At 37.0% G+C, this 20,652-nt stretch overlaps 1 protein-coding gene across 2 annotated transcripts in view; it reads right to left on the bottom strand.

Annotated features, from left to right (window-relative positions):
• PDSS2 (decaprenyl diphosphate synthase subunit 2) overlaps positions 1 to 20,652 on the bottom strand; it is a 110,281-nt gene that overhangs the window by 35,039 nt on the left and 54,590 nt on the right. For both annotated transcript variants that reach the window (XM_038131519.1, XM_038131518.1), the window contains exon 3: positions 6,039 to 6,237. In XM_038131519.1, coding sequence (XP_037987447.1) covers positions 6,039 to 6,237 — 199 coding nt within the window. The remainder of the gene's footprint in view (positions 1 to 6,038; positions 6,238 to 20,652) is intronic.

The raw sequence follows: 20,652 nt of genomic DNA on the forward strand, positions 1-20,652 counted from the left end.
TTTGCATTCTTCAATAAAAGTAATGCTAAATTCTAGAACAATATTCAATATGTATCTCAATATTTTAAGATACGGATCTGCTTATTTAGGGTTGCCTAAGGAAGAACTTTATTATCTAATAATTCAATCATGTTAGCTATGTTGCCCTGTGTCCTCTCCGATTAGTTTAAGCATTCAAAAACATTAGACTTCTTTCTTGGTTTTCTTCTTCCCCTCAGTATCCAGACAAAGCAGTGTTCCTTAAGTGTACCTTTCCATTAATCAGTTCAGAGCTCTTTAAACTCACCTGTATTTTTCACTAGTGTCTGGTTTTGAGACACGCCACTGTGGCACCCTAAAATACTGAATTAAAATAAAAATACTCAACAATATAGATACTATCCTACTCCCTATCTTGTCCAGTACATCATCATCAAACAGTGCCTCAGGGGAAGGTACACCAAGACAGACATGATAAAGTGCCTCAGAAAAGCTCTTTATTCAGCTCTCTACATAAAAATCTGAAGGGTTTTTTTTCTTCTTTTTTTTTTTCCCTCAAGAAGACAACATCATTACCAAACTTTATAAACTGTCTCCTAATCTAATTTGATCTAATCTGATCTCTGCTCCCCTCCAAATTCCTGTCACCCTGCTGCTCTATAAGCTGATCATTTCAAAGATGCTCATCTCAAACAGCAGCTTGTACCAGGGAAGAAAAAGAAAGTCAATATGTGAGCAAAGACAAAGAGTTAAAAACAATTAAATATATATAACAGATTTGAAAATGGTTTTATCATCAGCTTCAGTTTTCTATATGAACACTGTAACTGGGAGCAAACACATTACTTCTGGTACTCAAAGTCTCTCCACAATTCTTTCATCCTGCCTTCTTTGATCAACCAAGCTACTGAATCCCAGTAGGAAAATTCAGGTTATAAAGTTCATTGCTTACATTATGCAAAATATAATAAAAATATATGCTGTAAATATACTTAGCGGATATTTATGGTTCAAATCTTCCATCAGAGATAACAAAAAAGAATCTCTCTATCAAAAGATCTTTCATTGCTCTGAAAATAACTCATCTCCACTACATTTAAGAAGGAGGACCTTCTACTTACCTCAAACAAAATGCACTGTTCTGAGGGATGGTAATTTGAATCTATTACAAGCCAGTAGCTGCTAATGGCTGCCTTTACGCTGGCAACTATTAACATTTAGTTTCCATTTTAAAAGGGTATGTCTTGGCAGATTCGTGATGGGTTTTTTTTTACAAGTTTATGCTCTTCTCTTGACATCAATCAGAGAAAGAAAAAGTCTGATACAAGTAACAATTTTGTTAAATGACATGTAAAAATTGAAATTGTAGATTCTAACCTGGCTTGTTTGTCAATCCTCAAAAATGTCAATTTACATCAAAAAAGCAACTGGCACAATTTCAGAAAGAGGATATTCTCAATATCCTTCACTGGACACCAAGGTTGCTTAAGTTCCAAACTGAGCCTTCCCCATAGGACCACAATTGATGCTACAAAAGTAGAAATCATAGCTCATGATAAACAGTTCTTATCTGAAGTGCAGGGCACCTTCAGGTGGTTGCAACAGGAAGACATAGGAGGACTTTAATTAGTAACTTATTGATGTTTATGTAAACACAAGGCTTATTTGATAAACAGCACACTTATGCCTTTAGGAATACATAAAGTAAGCATAAGGAAATTGATCCACTACATAAGTACTACATCTGTGCTGTTTATTTATGAACAAATAATACTTAATAAAACAATGCTCTACAATGTGGTCTTCTGGCAGAGCTCTGCATTGACAGACAAGATTCTTAAATCCAGTTCCAAGCTTTCAGCCTGTAGATTTTGAAGTGTTTCTGTGAAGAGTTCAATCATTTCAACAAGAATTTACAAATTATAGTGGGAAAAATTGAGTCAATTCTTAAGATTTCAGTACAGTGAACACTACCATAACACATACTTCAGGTTTTTGGTATAGGTTTTTTCTTCTTTTGGGGAGGTTTATTTTTTTGTTTCGTATATTTCGGGTTTTGGTGGTTTTGTTTTGGTTGTTTGGCTGGTTTGTGAGTTTCTTTAAATACAAAGGGATGCACTTTTATCAGTTCATGAAGTTGCAGGAAATGCATTTGCAGATTATTTTATCATTTTCTAGGCCTTGCACTAAAATGCACCATTTCAGCCTTCTAAAGTTCTAAGTACTACTCTCTTTAGAGTGTAAGAGCATCAAAATTGGTTTAATTATGTCTTTTAAGCACCTCCTCTATAGTTTCGTAAGACAACTGATGATTCAGACACTCAAGGAAGCACCAACTTTAATGCTGTGACAGACATCTTCCAACTTCTCTGTTACAAACACTGAACAAGCATATGATTTGATAATATTGTGGTCAGTATCCACACATCACTCATTACATCATATGGTAAAATGCCCATATCCCACATCCATGGGACAGATGACAAAAATGCCAATTAATGTTTGTTACTTTTGCTATGTTTGCATCTGAATGCCAGCCTAAAAATATTATAGGAAGTGGAGGTTACTTAAGCAGAAATCAAAGACAAAACTAACACTTTTTGATACCAGAGTCAAAGAAGACCTTCAATCAAAAGATTTCTTTTAGCAGTTTCATCCCCACATCCTTGGCTAGACAAAGCAAGACAAAAAATGCTAAAGACATACTGTCTTCAGATGGCAATGAAGAACCACCCATTAAACAGATCGTTTTACACTTCTTAATAATTTATTAGCACATTTATGTAAAACTGCTCATGGTCACATATCCCACAGGATAGCTGGGAGGTACCCTATTTTGTTAGGCAAACATAATTTACTTTTTCATCACTCCCACACCAACATGTTTACAATGGCTTCCACATACTTATTACATATATCTTATCATGATCCTAGTATCGGAGCACTCAAAAGGAGAAAACCTATCAAAATAACCCTGTCATCCCATATAAACACACCCCAATCCAATAAATCAGCACATCACCACACATGACTGCATTGCCAGTTAAGTAGCAGAACACAAACATGCCCTTCCTTGCCAAAGGTTCACCATTCCACTGCTGATATAACACCTACTAAAAGATCCCAAACCAATTCATCTTTGGGCTCAATTCTGTTCTAAAATCCAAGGATTAGCAATAAACAATCTGCTACAGGATGCAGTTCTGAAGTAAGGTTTTATCCTTATAATTTTCAATCAACAACATCATTTATCACTGCAACCAGCCAGCCAAGAAGAGCCACCATCCAAAAAGTTAGTTTATATAAGGTGATCAAAAACTACAAAAGAATTGTTAACACATCTGATCAATCTAATGCTTTGTACTGTAAAGGCTTTTGAAGAAATTAGTGTTCATTTTCAACAGTTTTTATTAACTTAAAAGATGTAGAACTTTGCCATGATTACAAAAATGTAGCACTCACATGCATCTGCCCTTCAATATTTTAGCCTCAGTTGATACCAACTTCTTATTCATAATTAATGTACCATGATTTTGCAAAGCAGAAAATGAGAATGCTTTTTTATGAATTGTTATATGTTCAAAAAACAAAATTTGCAATGATTTTGTAGTAGCAAAACAGCAGAGTTTACCTTACAGGAGGCTTTCTAACTGACAATTAAAGCAATCTAGAGTCCTTGTACCTCAGAGATCAAAAACCTTAAAACCCAAAACACCACCCCAAAACGTTTTTTGGCACAACTTCATCAAACTAACGAGAGATATGAGCATTAGTTTAAAAGAAAACCCCAAAAACACAAACCCTGAGCCTTGATTCTTGTTAACATCATTACAGTAATATTCTATAACAGTAGCAAGAAGAGGAAAATTACTACGAATTAACAACAACAATTCCTATATTTAATGTTATTTAAAAATCAAAGTGTTACCTAAGGCAATTACCTTGCAGCCTTTTAATATCTACAGGGAAAAGCCTAAGGGAAAATAATTGACTTTGCTAATTTTACCCTTGGCAATTATAAAATAGCTCTGCATTTCATTACGACTACAGAATTTCACGTCTAATTGTCAGCCCCGAGAGAAGCAGAGAGATAAATGCATCATACACAACCTCAGACATGAATTTAACAGACAATAAAATTATCCTGGTAGCAATGAGTTCAGTTATGTTAAAACCCCCTTTAATTTAAATTCTGGTCTACACAATAGCTATGCATGTCTATGGAGGTTATGGCTACCACGGTCAGTACCATGCATGATAAAATGCTGCTCATTTCATTAGCCAATTTGCTAAATGCAGGCAAAAAAAGCAGTACTGTGATTTTTACTTTTTACATCAAAGAACACAAAACATTATGAAGGAAAAAAGTCACAGTTATTTCACACTGCTAAAAAACAGATGCCAGATTTGAAAATTCATCATTTACAAAAGAATAAATACAGTATGTTTAAATCATTGCACCTGTCAAGAGATTTCTATAGCTTGTATTTCAATTTTTCTAACTTTGCTAGTAGGGTTAGACGTATGAAAAAGAATAATTTACTAAGTCAATCAGTTTCCATAATGGCATCCCACTTATCGTATGTAGAAGCTATGAAAGTATTTAGATGTCAGAAAAATGAAAAAAAGTGCTAAAATGTTTTGGCAGAATTTTCCAACATGCAGTATAATGATTGCTTTAAAAAAAAAAAAAGTATTTCTTTGCACTTGTGCTTCATTTCACTGTAGGCTTGTTTCCTGGCAAGTCTTCAGAGATTATACATTCCTGCTGCAATACTTAATGATGTACTAAATGCAAAGTAATAGTTGCTACATTTTCTAAAAGTTTCCTCTTATGTTGAAACAGAAAATCGATGTAGGTTTAAATCCTTTGGTCTGTCTTGAGAAACTTACAGGGTACTAAAAAAAATGAACTGATACAAATTAATAATAATTACTAAAATCAATTACACCCCATTTTGGTTATGGTATGCACTATTTAAACTTCTTTTCCTAATACTTACTACATGTTAGCACCATAATGGCTTAACCCACTATTCCAGTAGATTGGCATCTAATTTTCTGTCTCTTCTCTTGAATCTCAGCTCTGTGTTAGAAAATGACACCACTTCCGAGATAAACTGTCATACTCATGATCAAAGGAGCACAGAAATACTCTACTACCACAAGGAGATTTAGCATGAGAATCTAAAAAAACAGACTACTTAGGCTGACAATTACAACTATGCTGATTATTGACAATTGCACATGACAAACATTTATTTTACATTACAACATGGCAGCAATCTTCAAATGTATGAAGAGCACCTCTGCAAAACATACTGTTTCCTGTTTCCATTGCAATGGCACACTTAGCTCTTCAGCCATACATGCAGTTAGGTGTTACACTAGGCTGGCACAGGGAAGCCCAGGAGTCCCTCTCCACCGCTGGAGGTTTTAAGAATAAGCTAGACAAATATGGGTCAAGAATGATTTTGTGTAGCTGATCCTATCTGGCAAAAAGAACTGACTAGAGAGAAGATCTCAATGTCTCCATCAGCCTCATTTTCTAAGATAATACATATACACAACTTGTTTCTCATCAAAAACATTCCCCTGTAAAGTTTCAAACAGTTTGGCTAAGCAGTTGGATCGCAGTTGTCCTTTAGAAGCCAGTACATCCACATTAGTAGGGCAATCCAATATTCAGGCGCATCCAAATCCCTAACACTATTACAGACCAAACATGTCTTCAGCTGGGAGTTTACCAGAGGTGTTGTAGCCTGACATGTCACGAAGGTGCCACTGCATATGCCTTAAATTCACCAAATTGACCACCCATCCATTACTTCAGTGCTTCAGAACGTATACTAAAGATATCATCACAGTAATTCCATAGGAGACTGTTAAACATGTTCACAGCAGCAAGAGACTGCCAAATTTACAGCTATAATGGTAAGCTGGCTGATTTTTAAATTATGCTTCACATGTACATACTGCTGATATTTTAGGGAGTCTCTCTTTCAAAATACTTGCTAATATTTACTTGCTTTGTCAGTAGAGGAATTTTTCTCTTTTACCTTGGTATTCTGCAACTGTGCAAGGCTTGTGCAAGCATTTGCTAGGAGAAAATCTCCACTCAAAACAGCCATTTTATTCCCAAACTGCATATCCTTCAGTGGGCCATCACAGGACTTGAGCTCACCAATGTTTACTATGCCACGATGCACCAGAAAGGCAGTATGGATCAGCTCTGTAATCTCAGCCAGACTTCTTTGACTGAAAGAAAGAAAGAAAAGGTACAATTATGTTTGATGCTATGAATAGAACAGAGATTCTTAGTGAAAATAAACAAACAACCATATGTGCTAAACAGGTATTTTATTAATTATCATGTAGCTCTTCTATGTACTTCTAGAAGCCACAACCAGGAGGTGTTAAACACAGAGAACTGTCACTAAGTATTTCCAGGCAAACCACAGGTACCACAGGCTCCACTTGGGAGAATGCTGCCCTTTGTTTGAATTTGTTCACAAAATAAAGCAAAATAATCAATATAGTCCTCACCGGTGCTTTCTTTTTTCTGTTTTGTCTACCAGAAGCTTGAAGGACACTGACATGAAGAAAATGCCAAGCAGAAAGTAATGATGGAAAGAAACAAAGGACATATCAGCAGGGGAGTCCTGAGCAAGCCAATCCAAACAATGTAAGAATGCTGCAGTCAAAGACCGCTCAAATTAGAGTTAAATTAATAACAGAATACCTTGCAGTTCAATACTACCAAAGGGGACGGGTTCAGGCAGGAGAGGAAAAACAGTTGAATGTTTTAGAACTGTGTACTAATGGTATTTCACTGGTGGTTTTAGTCAGAAGCAAAGGTGACTGTCTAGCAAAGGGGCCAATTTCATTGGATAGGTTTACAAATCACTTCTTACTCCAACACACAGCATGACACATTTTGGGTTTAGGGGTTTCAAATCCCTGCGAGAGGCTTACCACAGAGGTTATTCCATAGAGGCTTGCTCTCTATTTTAATTTTTTGGAAAAGGCAAGAAAAGAGTCATTAGCACAGCCCTCTCCTCCCCCCCACCCCGTCCTCCCACAATACAAACCTGGAGCCCTCAACAGTGACTGTCACTCTAAGAAGTCCAGAGATGTCACCTTAGCTCAGAACGCCGGTGAGGTGTCGAACAGACAAAATAACTGAGCAGGGGAAAGGGGAGGGGGAAACAGAGAAATGCACTGGAGCATCCTTTTAATGCTAGATACACACAGGACTCATTCTTACAAAATCTTCAGCACATTCACATTTTCTCTGACTCAAGCAGTTCCCTTTCTGCCATGGAGATTTCATATATGAGCAAAATGCAATCCATGCCCTCAATTAAACAGATGACTAAAGGCCCTAAAGTTCTAATTAATTACAACATAGTACAAAGGCGTGTTATGCTCTCTGTGCTTATTCACAAGTGGCCAAGCACTGATTCATTGAGTAACCAAACTGATCCATACCTTCACACACAAAGATACCAGCTGGTACACACTCAGGTTAGATTCTGCCTCAGTACTAGCACAGTGCTGAGCAAATTAATTCTGTTTCCTTTGGACAGTGCACATGTGCTCCAACTGCCCCAAACCATGTTAATCTAAAGTAATCTTCTGCCCCAAATATATGTGAACAGTCCCAGCAGCAACTGTTTCAGGGCAGTGGTCGGTGCCAATTAGCAAGAGAGAAGAGATGGGACAGTCACTTGGCCCGGGCAGCACACAAAAGGCAGAGGAACTGGAGGGAGAGGATACATAGGAGATTCCCAATGTATTTTGCCACGCACAAAAAACCTAAGCTGTTTTAAAAGCTGCCTTTATAATTCACAAATTGTTGGCTCCATGAAGACAAAAACAATTCAAAAACCAAACAGTCATTCTCCATGTAGACAATAAATCGGAAGGTTGAGGCTGCTTTTCAAAGACGTGAGGAGGAAACTCACACAACCCAGTCGCAGTATTGTAATCACGCTTGGCTCGGCTCTAACAAAGGGTTAATAAATTTTCAGGCTCGGAGAAAAAGACTAACAAGACATCCCGATGCTCCTGCTGTCATTGTCAGGGCAGCCCTTGGAGGAAATGTCCGTATCAATTCGGTTTATCAGATGGACAGCTGATCAACATTAAACAGACTTGCTCTGGGCAGATTGAGCCGAGCTACCTGTTATGAATAGCAATGAGAGCCCTCTGCTCCCCGCTGCCGCGCTCTGCCATTTCCGCCTGCCGCAGATCCCAGGACATATGGGGATCCCTAGTGACGAGCCCATAAAGCTGCAGCTAACTCAGGCGACGGCTCATTTCCCCCAGCTGAAAGCAGGCATTAATATCCTGAGGAGACCAGGCCCGCCTCTGTGACCCCCAACTATTGAAGCAAAACAACGACTGTCCTATTTCTTCATTTAATAAGCTCTTAATGAAGGAAATCAAAATCCCCTCTTTGACTTCAGCATCGCTCTTCATGAAAAGGTTACACAAATACATTAGTGTCATGCTTTCCACATGCTCAGGATCTGGATGTTTTCATTTCTCTTTCTATAATCCATTTGTTCTTCAAATAGCATTCATATTATTTGTGCTAACAAGAATCATATTAGGCAGATAATCTATGTCTAATTCTTATCTTACATACTGCTTTTCCACTCTCTCCCTAGCGGACTAAAAATACAAGAATCAATGCTATTGCAGGAATCCCAGGCAATGCATTTTTTAATGCTTTCTGTGATAATCCCTAGAATACCCAGGCACAATAACAAGTGCACAATGCCGCAGATACAGGAGGATCCTTGACTTGACTTTGTAAAGACCAGTACCCAACAAATAAACATTGCTGTTATGAAGTTGCTGCTAAACAGCTGAAGAAATACTATACACAGCTTTCTCCATCTGAATACAATTCAGTGATTAAATACTTTTGTATTTGAAAGCAACCAATCCCAATGTATTAAAAAAAAAAAGTTTTAGCAATACTAGACTTAGAAAGCAAGCAATGGGATGACAAACTCTGATTGCCTCCATCCTGTTTTCACTCCAGAGCCCACAGTCACAAAAAGAGAAGTGGCTGCCACAAGAATTACCTGCACTTACCTTGGTACAAGGTAGTACTGAGAAAACAGTCAACATTTCTAAACATACCAAGTTCCTGAATGGAAGCGTGCTAAGAATCAGGAAAGCTTTATCACCAAATGCTAACACACTTCCAGCCTTTCACCTGTGAAGCAAGAATTCCCTGCAAATCACCACCAAAGTTCCTAATTTCAAGTCCTACTCTAAAAAGAAATAATAGGATTCTGTAAAACATATGATAAAAGAGACACATTAAATAGTACAGTTGAATTGAACTTGAGTTAGTACACCTTTCATTCTCAGCTAACCATCAGAACTACACCAGGCTTCTCAAGGAATGACAGGCTATGTAAAAAAATATTTAATAATTTAAAATGTCATTTTTAGGCACAATATTTCACAGAAATGGGCCAAAGACTTAAATTAGCCACTAAAAACCATATTTGAAAATTTTTTGAGGCAACTACAATGAACAACGATAATGAAACTGATAGATCAAAAATTCTTTAAAAACTCTTATCATTGAAGCTTTGAATTAAAGTGACTAACAGTACACACCCAAGATTTGAACATTTTCTTTGTGATTGTCAATTCAATAGTTTCCCTTCAATACCAAAAGAATTGATTTGGATGAAAAGCCTTACATTCAGGCCTTAAAAAAAAATTTAAAAGTATCAGCATCCATTCCATTTCCGTGACAACCATAATAATCTTTATAAACACACACCTATGAAATTGAAATAAAAAGAAATAGTGTCTTTAATGGAAAATTACGTATGAAAAAGCATTAACTAAAGAATTAAAGTAATTATTTCAGGTACTGACTATATATTTGGGTAGCACTTAGTATCTGATTTTACATTTTTTGTGAACCGTGAACAGAAAGAAAAGTTCTATGAAGACAAGAAGGTGCTTAAACTACACTCACGTTGATCCTGTATACTCTGGGTAATAGCTGGTGCTGCACCAAGATAGTTCACTTAGTTACACAGTGAGAAGGGGCAGTGATTTTTACAGTTCTTTTTTTCCCATTCACCTGTCAAAGTCAATGCCATGGTTAATAAACCATGATTAGAAGAACAATGCATAGTGAGTTACAAATAGGATCATAGCGATGGAAAGTCTCATTCTTATCTTCTGTGAATGGTGTCTTTTAAAGAAATTAAATGGCAGGGGGGCAGGTGTTTAGGCCAGTCAACAAGATGCTGTGATTTCACTAACAGGGAAAATTTTCAGGGTAAAGCAGCAGATTTGAGGAGAACACCAAACAGTCACTGCATTACAATGACTGATGTATCTGTTAACCAGCAGAAAACATCTACCAACTCCTATCCTTTAACAAGGTTAGAGACCACGACTGCTACGGTTCCTTCTGTCTTGGTCTTAAGATGTAGGAGTGTCTACCACCTGAGGGATAAATCAAATTGAAAGACATCAGATCTATGAAGTTTGTTGAGTATGCTGTTTAATTGCATTCCTGATAATCACTTTATTTTTAAACTAGCTACATATTCTACCTCTTTCATTTCCTTCCCTTCCTAGTATCACAAAGATTTTGAAGTAAAATTTCTACCAATGCTCCTTCATGTAGTTTTCTTTCTTTATTTTTGAAAAGAATTTACATTATCATTCTCTGTCACCCCCACCACTGATAACTGCTTAGGTTCTTTTCCATAACTTGTCTTAGTAAGATCTTCCCTCAGCCCATTATAGGGTTTGAAAATGTTTTCTGATTTTTAGTGGGCAGACATTCACTTGAACTTGACTTCCCTAAGCATTGTAGGTGGTTGGCAGCGGAGAGTGAAAAGCCTGACTGGAAGTCAGGGTCCTGTTCCTCTCCTTAGTGCAGGAATTTTGAAGAATGGTTTTCACAGGTCTTGGATCCATTGTTAGGGGTACCACAGAACAACCAATTCCCACTGTACTCCAGACAGCAACACTCAAGTGAACCAACTTGTATCAGCTTCTGACTAGTGCCACTGATGTGCCAACATGGCCACCACTGTGTCACCACAGCATAGCCAGGAGCCCTCCAGCCTGGGAGCCAGCTACCCGTATCAGACTGCAAGAATCCAAACTCGCACCATCATCCCCAGCAAAATGAAGCCATAACTGCTGAACTTGTATCTGGCTTACTCCTGTAATCAGCATCAGTGGCCAAAGAACAGGGATCACAACCTCTAGCACACTGTCCTTGGGTTGGGTGGCCTCATCACAGCAACTCCCCTTTCAAGTCACACAGCCTAAAAGAAAAATAATCCCAGCCTGGAAACAAAAGCATCAATTATGGAGAAGAGGTGAGAGAATCTAGACAAAGACCTGGTAAAGATCACTACCTCAAGCTCAGTTTAAAATGAAAAAGGTTAAACTGAAAAGCCAGAAGGAAAATGCCACCAGAATCACTAAGTCAAATGGATGTTTTCCAATTCCCAGAGGCAGGCACACAGGCTGGGATCAAGAAAAAAGGGAATATCAAGAGGAAACTTGCTCAGTAAGAAGTACCCAGCTACTGTAAGATCCAGAAACCAGTGACAATGCAGCTGTGTGAACAATGAGAGGCAGGCAGGCTGGGCTGACATGGTTAAGAATCCAGATGCACTTGCTGTACAGACAAATTTTGTCATGTTGGGCCTTTATAAGCAAGAAAGATACAAAGAACATTCTGCAGAGGGCAAGTATTAAAACAGCACTGAGATGTGGTGGCAGGCCTAGGTATGTTTTTAAATCCTCACAAACCAGGACATGTGAAACTTAAATAGCTTTGGATCTTAGTTCAGTTATTACAGATTTCATAAGCACTAGAAACTGTTAAAAAGGGACATATCAATTACTTTTCCTATTCTCAGAGATCCTTCCTACACTGCTAGAGAAGAAACAGACTTGCGACATGAGCCAGTACTTACGTAAGTATTGTTAAAAAAATAGCTTTACAGCTTAGGTTTTATGGGTATTTTTTATTTTTTAAAGGAAGGATGGCTAGCTTAACCTAACTGATCAAACCAAAGGAAAAGTCATGAATGTTCATCTAAAGATAGAAAGAAAAAATTAGTAAGTTATCTGGAAAAAGACTTCTTGGATTACTTGAACATTGATGCCAAAAATCAATAATAAAATTTAGAGCTACTAATTTACAAGTATATTGTCAAACTTATAAAATCACATATCATAATCACATTTTAAAATCAGTGATTATCCCTATGGGAAGATTCACATTTCCAAAATGAAGTAAAGCTGTCAAATGCAATATTGTGTTTTTATAAAGCAATTATCAAGATTTAAACTTCTAATAAAAGGCAGGTTGAAATTCCAGTTGGTATCTGCTATAGACTATATTAACAGCTATGCAGACTATATTAAGTACTTCATCAAGTAATAGCCCGAGCTAAGATGTTTACTTCTTCAAAGACCTACTTCTCTCATTTTGTAAAAATTGATGCAGATATTCAGTGTTCAGTATGTTCATGCAATAATGCATATTGGCAATATGTAGGTATATTGACAATGTACTGACACTAGGTTGAATTTTTAAAAGGAATGTTGCTAGCTCAAGAAATGTTGCATTTAACCTGAATTCTCTATAGTAAAGATTCAACTTGCTACAAAGACCTCATATCAGAAAAATTTAGGTACAAGTGAACCTGAGTTCAATACATGTGTTATATGAAAACAACATCATCTAAACCAGTATACAAACATTCTTTATAAATATGACAGATAATATTCACAGACATATTTTATACATGAGCAATATTTTCAATGATAAAAACTGGGTGAATCAGTTTGATAAAGAAAAAGGTGAATACTTTTTGGAAACTCCTTATGAATATTTCGCTATATGACCAAAGAGCCACAAACCCCCAATTAAAAAGACTAAGCTGATTAAAAGCTAAAACAAAAAGCAAAAAAACTGTGGTTTACACAAAGTTGAATCAGCTATAATTCCTTCCCTATCTAGCTTAGACCAACTGAAAAACTGATAGGAACAAACACAAACCAGACAAGCTAGGCAAGGAAGAAAACTGATAAAGGACTGGATGAGAAAATGCAGAGATGGAGAGGGAGCTGAGCAATGGCAATTTAAAAACAGATATACTAAAAAAGCTTCAAAACCAAGAACAACTTTAAGAACTGCATTGGTCCATTATGTAAGGTTAGGCAGAAACAAAACTGCATAAAGGCAAGGCACTATAGAAAGCCTGTTACATTTTAAGCAACATATTTACGCAAGCACGTGTTTATATCTCTTAGCCCAGAAGTGAATATTGGTCATGAACAGCAGCAGTGGGTAAGATCTTTCAGTTAGCAGGTCCAGAGAACTTACACTCAGGAGACAAGACAACAGAAAGGGAATAATACAGCTAATAAACAGCAAAGAGAGTGAATAGTCCTCAATACGGATTCAACTGAGCTGGTTTAATATGATTTACTCAAGTTAAAATATGCAGTGCAAAAAAAAAAAAAATCAATCAAAAGACCTCAATGCAGACCACCGACATCCAGGACCAGAGACTCTTTCAAGAAGAAAGCACCCAAAGTCTGGAAAAGGGTGGAAGGAGGTTAAAGGAACAGGTCACTCAAGGTAATCAGCTAAAATACAGAATGTGGCTGTGGTCAAATAGACCAGTAGGATCCACAGATGATTTAAGGGAAGAACATTAGCAAAAGTAGTGTCTCTGTTAACCCTGAGCTTCTGATACCAGTAAAAATCATCACTTGAAAACTTCAGTCAAGAAGAATTTGAGAAAGTATGACTTCCCAACGTTTCTGTCCTAACAATCAAAGCAAAAAAAAAAAAAAAACAGATGAAGTGAGGAACAAAAGCTATTTTATGCATGGAGAAGGCTGATATTAAATCAGTAGACTTGGTCACAAATATTTAAAGAAAGTTGAAGCATTTATACTACAGAAAACAAAGTGAACAGAATATGCTGATTATCAAGCAAACATAAAATAAGATCCAATAGCCTGAACCTAAGGAAATCCAAAAATAATAAAGGGAAGGCACTTTCCAAAATCTCTTACAAAGAGCAACAATGGATTCTCCATCAACAGTGCCATTGAAGGTAACACCAGATGAACACCCATTTCACAAATATTAAAATTTATTTAAGTTGGGGAAATCCTATGTTTTGTAAAGCAGCCAATGACTACCAGAACGATATCTCTCAGTTATTCATATATGAATGAACAGTGAAGGCAAGGAAAGGAAACTTTTCAGATAATAAACAGAATATGACTAGATTAGCAGCATATGTTGGTCCCTCCATCTGAAAACTTACCATTGGCCAGAAGCCCATTTTCCTTTAAGGAGGTATAAATACTTTCAGCACTGAGATTTACAAATGTGTTTATTTCAGCCACCTTCTTCAGGAGAAACACCAAAACTGGAGCCATTTGGCCCGTTAGAGTTACCTCCCATTCCCAGTGCAGGAGCACACAAAGCCACCATCAGGCAGGGAACACGTTCTATTTCAGCAGGTATATTAATTCTGCCTTACAGTACACAGAATATAAATATTTCAAAATGTATTTGAAGCAAGTTCTGCAAGAGGAAACAACCTACATTCAAGATTCATGTCTGTCCTCACATATTTAGGTATCCACACTGGTAACGCAGTACTAATCTGGGAATACATACAAATATTCCCACTAAGAACAGGAGATAAAGCAAAACAGAGACCTTCTGCAAAATTATTTTATGGATATAAGGGTGTGTATTTTACATAACTATACATATTTTATTTAATTACAGTTTTCCATATAACCATTAGGAGGTTCTAGCCATGCAAGTCACATTTATTAAAGGCAGCATGTCAAATAAGAGTTGACAATTAGAGGCTATATCAATACACATTATGCCAGATGGTAATGAGCCATACACAGAGGGCCAGCCATCCAAAATAATCACACCATTTTCCACAGAAATGTTGAAGAGGTTATGGTTTATTACACAGTGCTCATTAGATATACAGCGGCAGCATTAGCAATTTTTCCTTCATTTTTGTCTCATTTAAGACTCTGCCCCCACAAGCCCATTCAAATTAGTACACAAGGTTAAAATCATTACGGTCAGTGGGAGAAAAAAATTAAGTTTTATTTTTATTTTACAGTAATGGTAGATCAAAGGTCCCTGGAATCTATTATTCTCTCAATTATTATCTAACACAGGATATTAAAAGGAATGAAATCCACTTTCATTTGCTGTGAAAAAAGATAACCGATTTTAAATGGGTAAACTTGGTATTCTTAATTAATAAGTCTAAGGGAAAACAACAGTTAGGTTGTGACACGAAGTGACAAAAGTCAGAAAACTAAAAGTTGAAACTGAACTTTCAGCCTTGGCTTTGAACTTTCTCATCTGCTTTTCAATCTGCTGCTTTAACAGCACAGAAATATTTAAGTGTCCAAAAGGCAACTCATCCTTCACAGCAGGTGGAAAAAACAGTTGTCTCAAATAACTAGAGTGTCATCTCTGAGAAAACACCTATAAGATGATTTAAAGTACCTTTCTAGCCAGCTGCATATGTTGACTTCCAGTTAGAAAATTACTATTGGAGACAATTATTTTCCTGCCTTTTTGTGTTTATAGATGGTATGGGGGTGAAAAGATGCAATGAGGTAAAAGTGAAAATTTGTCAGCACAAGCAAAGATATGTTTATCGCTTAAAAACATGCCAGTGTCCCCCAAACTCCAAGTGACAGCCAGCATTTGGAAGTCATAAAACTGTGAAAGAGAGGAAAAACTTAAGTACTGGACATGCCACCTGACAACCCGACTGCAGGGAATTGTCTTTCCAGTCCAAGCCCCTCTTTTGAAGCATGCGGTGCATTACTCAGAAATCTGGGTCTCCCATCAGGCAGCTCTCAAGGCCAGGGCAGCCTCACACCTCCTTCCTCAGCCACTCCTGCCGAGTTACTCTGCTGTTACACAAAACCTTGAATTATTCATTCAGCCAGATGGCAAAAAAGTGAAAAAAGTCAGTATGCAGGAGATTATTGGAGAGAAAGGTGGGACACCTGGGCACTAGATCCCGCTCCACTAAGTAAGTTACCAGGAGGGAAACATTCCAAACTCAGGCATTCCTGACCTAGATGTCCTATATCCTCTGTTTTGAGAAATTTTCTGATAAATTCAGACAGAGGAGTACTTTTGCATCCTTTCAAATTCTCGAGAAAGCCAAACCTGAACTTCTTGCATCTTCACTGAATGCTTAGCCAGTGGCTAAAGAACATAAACCAATGTTAACAGCACATCTCGGGTCTGACAATCCACTTACAAAATTTCCTGGTTAAACTGACCAACAAATTTAATCTGTGCTTTGAAATTGTTTGAAAGACAAAAAGCAAATTTGATTTAATAGGGTCTTAGAAAAAATGTTTAGAAAATTAAAAAGAATTCCATGAATTCCAGGCCATGCCAATCTTGTGACAACTGAACGTGTACTCTGGTAAAAAAAACCCCTGTTTACTGCATTTAGTTAACAACAATATTTTGCAAAAAGGTCATCCTACTACCTGCCCTTTGTACAACTCATTTTATTACTGACAAAACCACTCATCCTAACCAGGTGGCACTTCTGCAGGCAGACACCAAGCAAATATGAAACCTGTTCAATGTGAAACAAATTCAAGCCCTGATTCATTATACAACTGAAGGGCATCAGGCTAATTTAAAGGTCTGAACAGAACATAGAAAACATCATACATAAGTTTTATAGAGTTATCTCCATGCTAAGTTTCTAGACAATTCAGAGTGTTTAAATTCTGCAATGTTAATTCAAAAATTAACACCAGCAGCCCATTCCAAAAAACAATGCTCACAATAAAGCCCACCTGCACAACTGCAACTGGTTTAGAAGCAACAAAACAACTGCTGTTTACTTAAACATATTATATTTCAAATAGTCAAGGATAAAAATAAGACATTTAAAACTGACAGGGTGAAAGAAGAGCAAGCCAAGAGAAGAGTTTACAATGGAGTTAGCATGAAGGCCTTCCTTTTGGCTTCCTGAAGCGAGCAAGTTTTAGGTATTGGAAACAAGAGTCAAAAAATGGCAAAACAGGAGGTGACAAAAGCTTTGGCAACAGCTGCTGTAGCATGGCTTTAGGAAAATGTGATGGTAGGATACACGATGCAAAGATAGCCAGTAAGACTCAGAACTAAATAACATCTGTTGACCAAAACCCTCAAAAGATGAGGTATGAACCAAAGGATTCCTTTGTAGACTGGATGACCTTGCTACAACCACAGCAGAAATCAAAAGGAACATGATGATGGAGAAAATCACATATTTTGTTATGGAAATGACCAACATTGCCTCCCATATGATGGCAGCATGTGTCAGCCAGAATGCTTGTGAGCAACACCCAGAGTGCCCATCCATTACCCATAATTCTTCTATAGCCTCTCAATAACATGTATCCTCCAACTATAGCTCATGCATCTATTCCATAAGAAATTTCACATCATGGTTTAAGAATAGTTTTGACTACTCTGTGGTTTATTTAGTCAAAATATTTAAATACCTGAACTAAAACCAGCTAAAAAGATATGAAGGGAAAGAAAAGGTCTCACAGGTAAGTGCAAGAAATAGGCAACTCACAATTAATTTCATGAACATAATTTTTCCTACATTTTATTAGTTGTTTCTCAGCCCTGCAAGACTGAGGCATGTCTCTAATTTTATTTGCAATGACTATGTGAGACAGTTGGAACCATTGTTAAGAGAAACTCCCATTCCTGTGCACTGTCAGCTATTCTGAGACTGCCAGCTTGACTTATTACTTCCAGTTTTTCTCTGAAATCTCTCTGAAGAGTTTGTCTGTAATCGTATTCAATGTAGCTGAAAGATAAGGTGCACTAACCTTGACATTAAATCTCTAGTACTAATGACACCTGAAATACGTGGAACCTTTTTATGTGAGAGCAAAAAGAAGGTAACCTTTTTTATGCCATGAAGAATGAACACTTGATAAATGAGCACTCCTGTTAAGAGAATAGATTGTTCATATGTCTAACTGCACAAGAAAAAGGCATTAAAAATAAAATGTGAATCACTAGAATACAGTGTACCAGATAGAGATGGGGTTTATTTTATAACTATATATATATTTTTTATCATGCTTATATAACAATTACTGTGAATTCTGAAATACCCATAAATATCCAAGATACAGAGGGGATAAAAAAAATCCAAACATACTGGTTGCACAATCACAGATAACTCCTACTATGAAGTAAACCTGTTGTATTCTGAACAGCTGTACCTATATTTCTGTTAATCAGCAATTAAAAGTATGGTTATCACAGGTGCTCTCCTCTCCCCTCCTGAACCTTCAATGTTCAGAATTGGATAGGGACATTAATACCATACATTAATTTTTTTTTATGGGAATATTTTTGCTTTTCACAAAGCAGAAGTATGCAGCAGATGGGTATTGCCTGCCATGTACAAGGAAAGAGACTAATAGCTAAAGGGAGACAGCAGACTTCTCAGAGACCTTGCTCCTTACACCAGGTGTGTTGACAGAATTGCCAGCAGGGAAAGGATAATAAACCTTTTGGAGCAAGGCAACGACTGCTGCTTCTGGGACCATATCAGCATAGAAACAAGCATTTGGTGTTGTTGAGGTCTGCAAAGTTTTGTCATTATTATTCGTATATACTTTATGCAAATGGCATACGGTGTGATATTGGGAAAAATGTGTCCTTTGATTAAAAAAATTACTTACTATTATACCATTTGCACATCTTCCATCTATTTTTACCTTATTAAAATACAAGGTATATGAAAATTTCATGCTTTCATTTTTTGTTTTTTTCATCCCAGAATGATTCAATCTACATACTTTAAGAAGGGATAAAATGATATCAACCAATTCAAGCACCATTAACCCCAAGCAAGTGATGATGGAGAGACAGCTATATGCTAACAAGCCATCTTCAAGAACAAACTTTATTTCTGCAGAATTCCTACTAGAGTGCACAAAATAGGATCCTTTCTCGACTGCAGCTAATACTGGAGCTTTGCTAGAATTTAATTTGCCTACTGGAACAGCTATGAATGTAGCTGGACTTTTGTTACTGGTTTTGTTGCAAGGATATCAAAAGCCAGAATGAAATTTCAGCTATAAGAGACTGAAGCAAGCTTTCCATGCAGCAGCGTCTAGGTGAAACACAGCAATTACAAGAAAGGAATCAGAAATACTATATAGTATAAAATAGAATTTGTTTATGTTTCTTCCCTTTCTGACAATAATAGATGGATAATTTATTTGGCTGCATCTTCTCTTTCCACAAAAATGTACATAAATTTGGCCAAGTCTTTGGAAAAATTAAAAAAACCCTGCAACTCCAAATACTTAAATGGACTCCAGGAACCGGGCAATCAAGCTCACGGAATCTCATATGTACCAAACATGCTCCATAATCATGCTGGCACGGCTGAGCATAAGTTTTGAATTGCTACAAGCCCTATAAAAAACCATCGTCTTTCTGATTTCTCTTTTGACTGCATAAGCACCTTCTCAAATGCAACACAGTGAGAATACCACATTGCATTTATATTCTTGAAATCTTTATCCCTAGTTCTCCAGCTCCTTATTCCTTTTCTCAAATCATCAATCACTCTTATCTATGTACTCATACACCCACCTTTATACTGGAATATATTAAAAACAACCAGGTTTTGCTGTCCAGGTACACAGTACTCTGTCTACACCACCAGCATACCTTTGCTGCCTTTCTTTTTTATTATTGTTTGCTCTAGAAGCATCTCAGAGCGGTCAAATTGCACATGAAAATCTACTAAAGGTTAAAGGCCAGATACCAATGAAGCCACAAGAAATATTAATTCACTTGATGTGATTAGGGTCCAGAATATGCCATTATTTCAAGTGGAAGAGAAAGAACATTGCATAATCTTTATACAGTCTCATATTTTCATATCTTTATGGAGTTCTCAACTCCACCTCAGCAGATGTTGTAATATCTTCAGTTACCTTACATCAGAGTACTGACCAAATCATACTAAGAAAATAAATTAATTGTGCAGTATGCCTTGTAATACTTAACTTCATATTGCTACAATTTTCCAAGAACTGCAGAGATTTGTATTGAAACTGGATAACTACATTGTAAAATTTGTCAAGGGATGTGTTAATAGGACAGAAAAATGATTGGTGGTACTTCAGCAGATAGAAAAGCAAGGGAAATATTTTGGGACTGTAGGACAAATAAATGATACAGATAGAGTTCTTTTAAAATTTGGAGTGAAGCAATTGGTCACATTGATGTCATAGTTCTGATGGATAAGAAGTCCTCAAAGTTGTTGTGTGCTTCCATCACAGCACTGGATTGTACTTAGGTTATGGCTGGAAATTTCTCTTCACAAATACTATTATATTTTTTGTAAAGGAAATGTGAAAGTTCTCAAGTAGAAAATTGTTTCAAGGGAAAGGTTTTACAGCAAACACAGTTCTGGTGAAATGTTCTAGTGTGTGGCCATGCCATGTCCCAGGAAGGCTGTGCCAGGCCTTGCTACCCACAGGTCACCTGGCCTTTCTTTGAAAAGCTCCTACTGGGGT

This window comes from Motacilla alba, chromosome 3, assembly GCF_015832195.1.
Source record: "Motacilla alba alba isolate MOTALB_02 chromosome 3, Motacilla_alba_V1.0_pri, whole genome shotgun sequence".
NCBI lineage: Eukaryota > Metazoa > Chordata > Aves > Passeriformes > Motacillidae > Motacilla > Motacilla alba.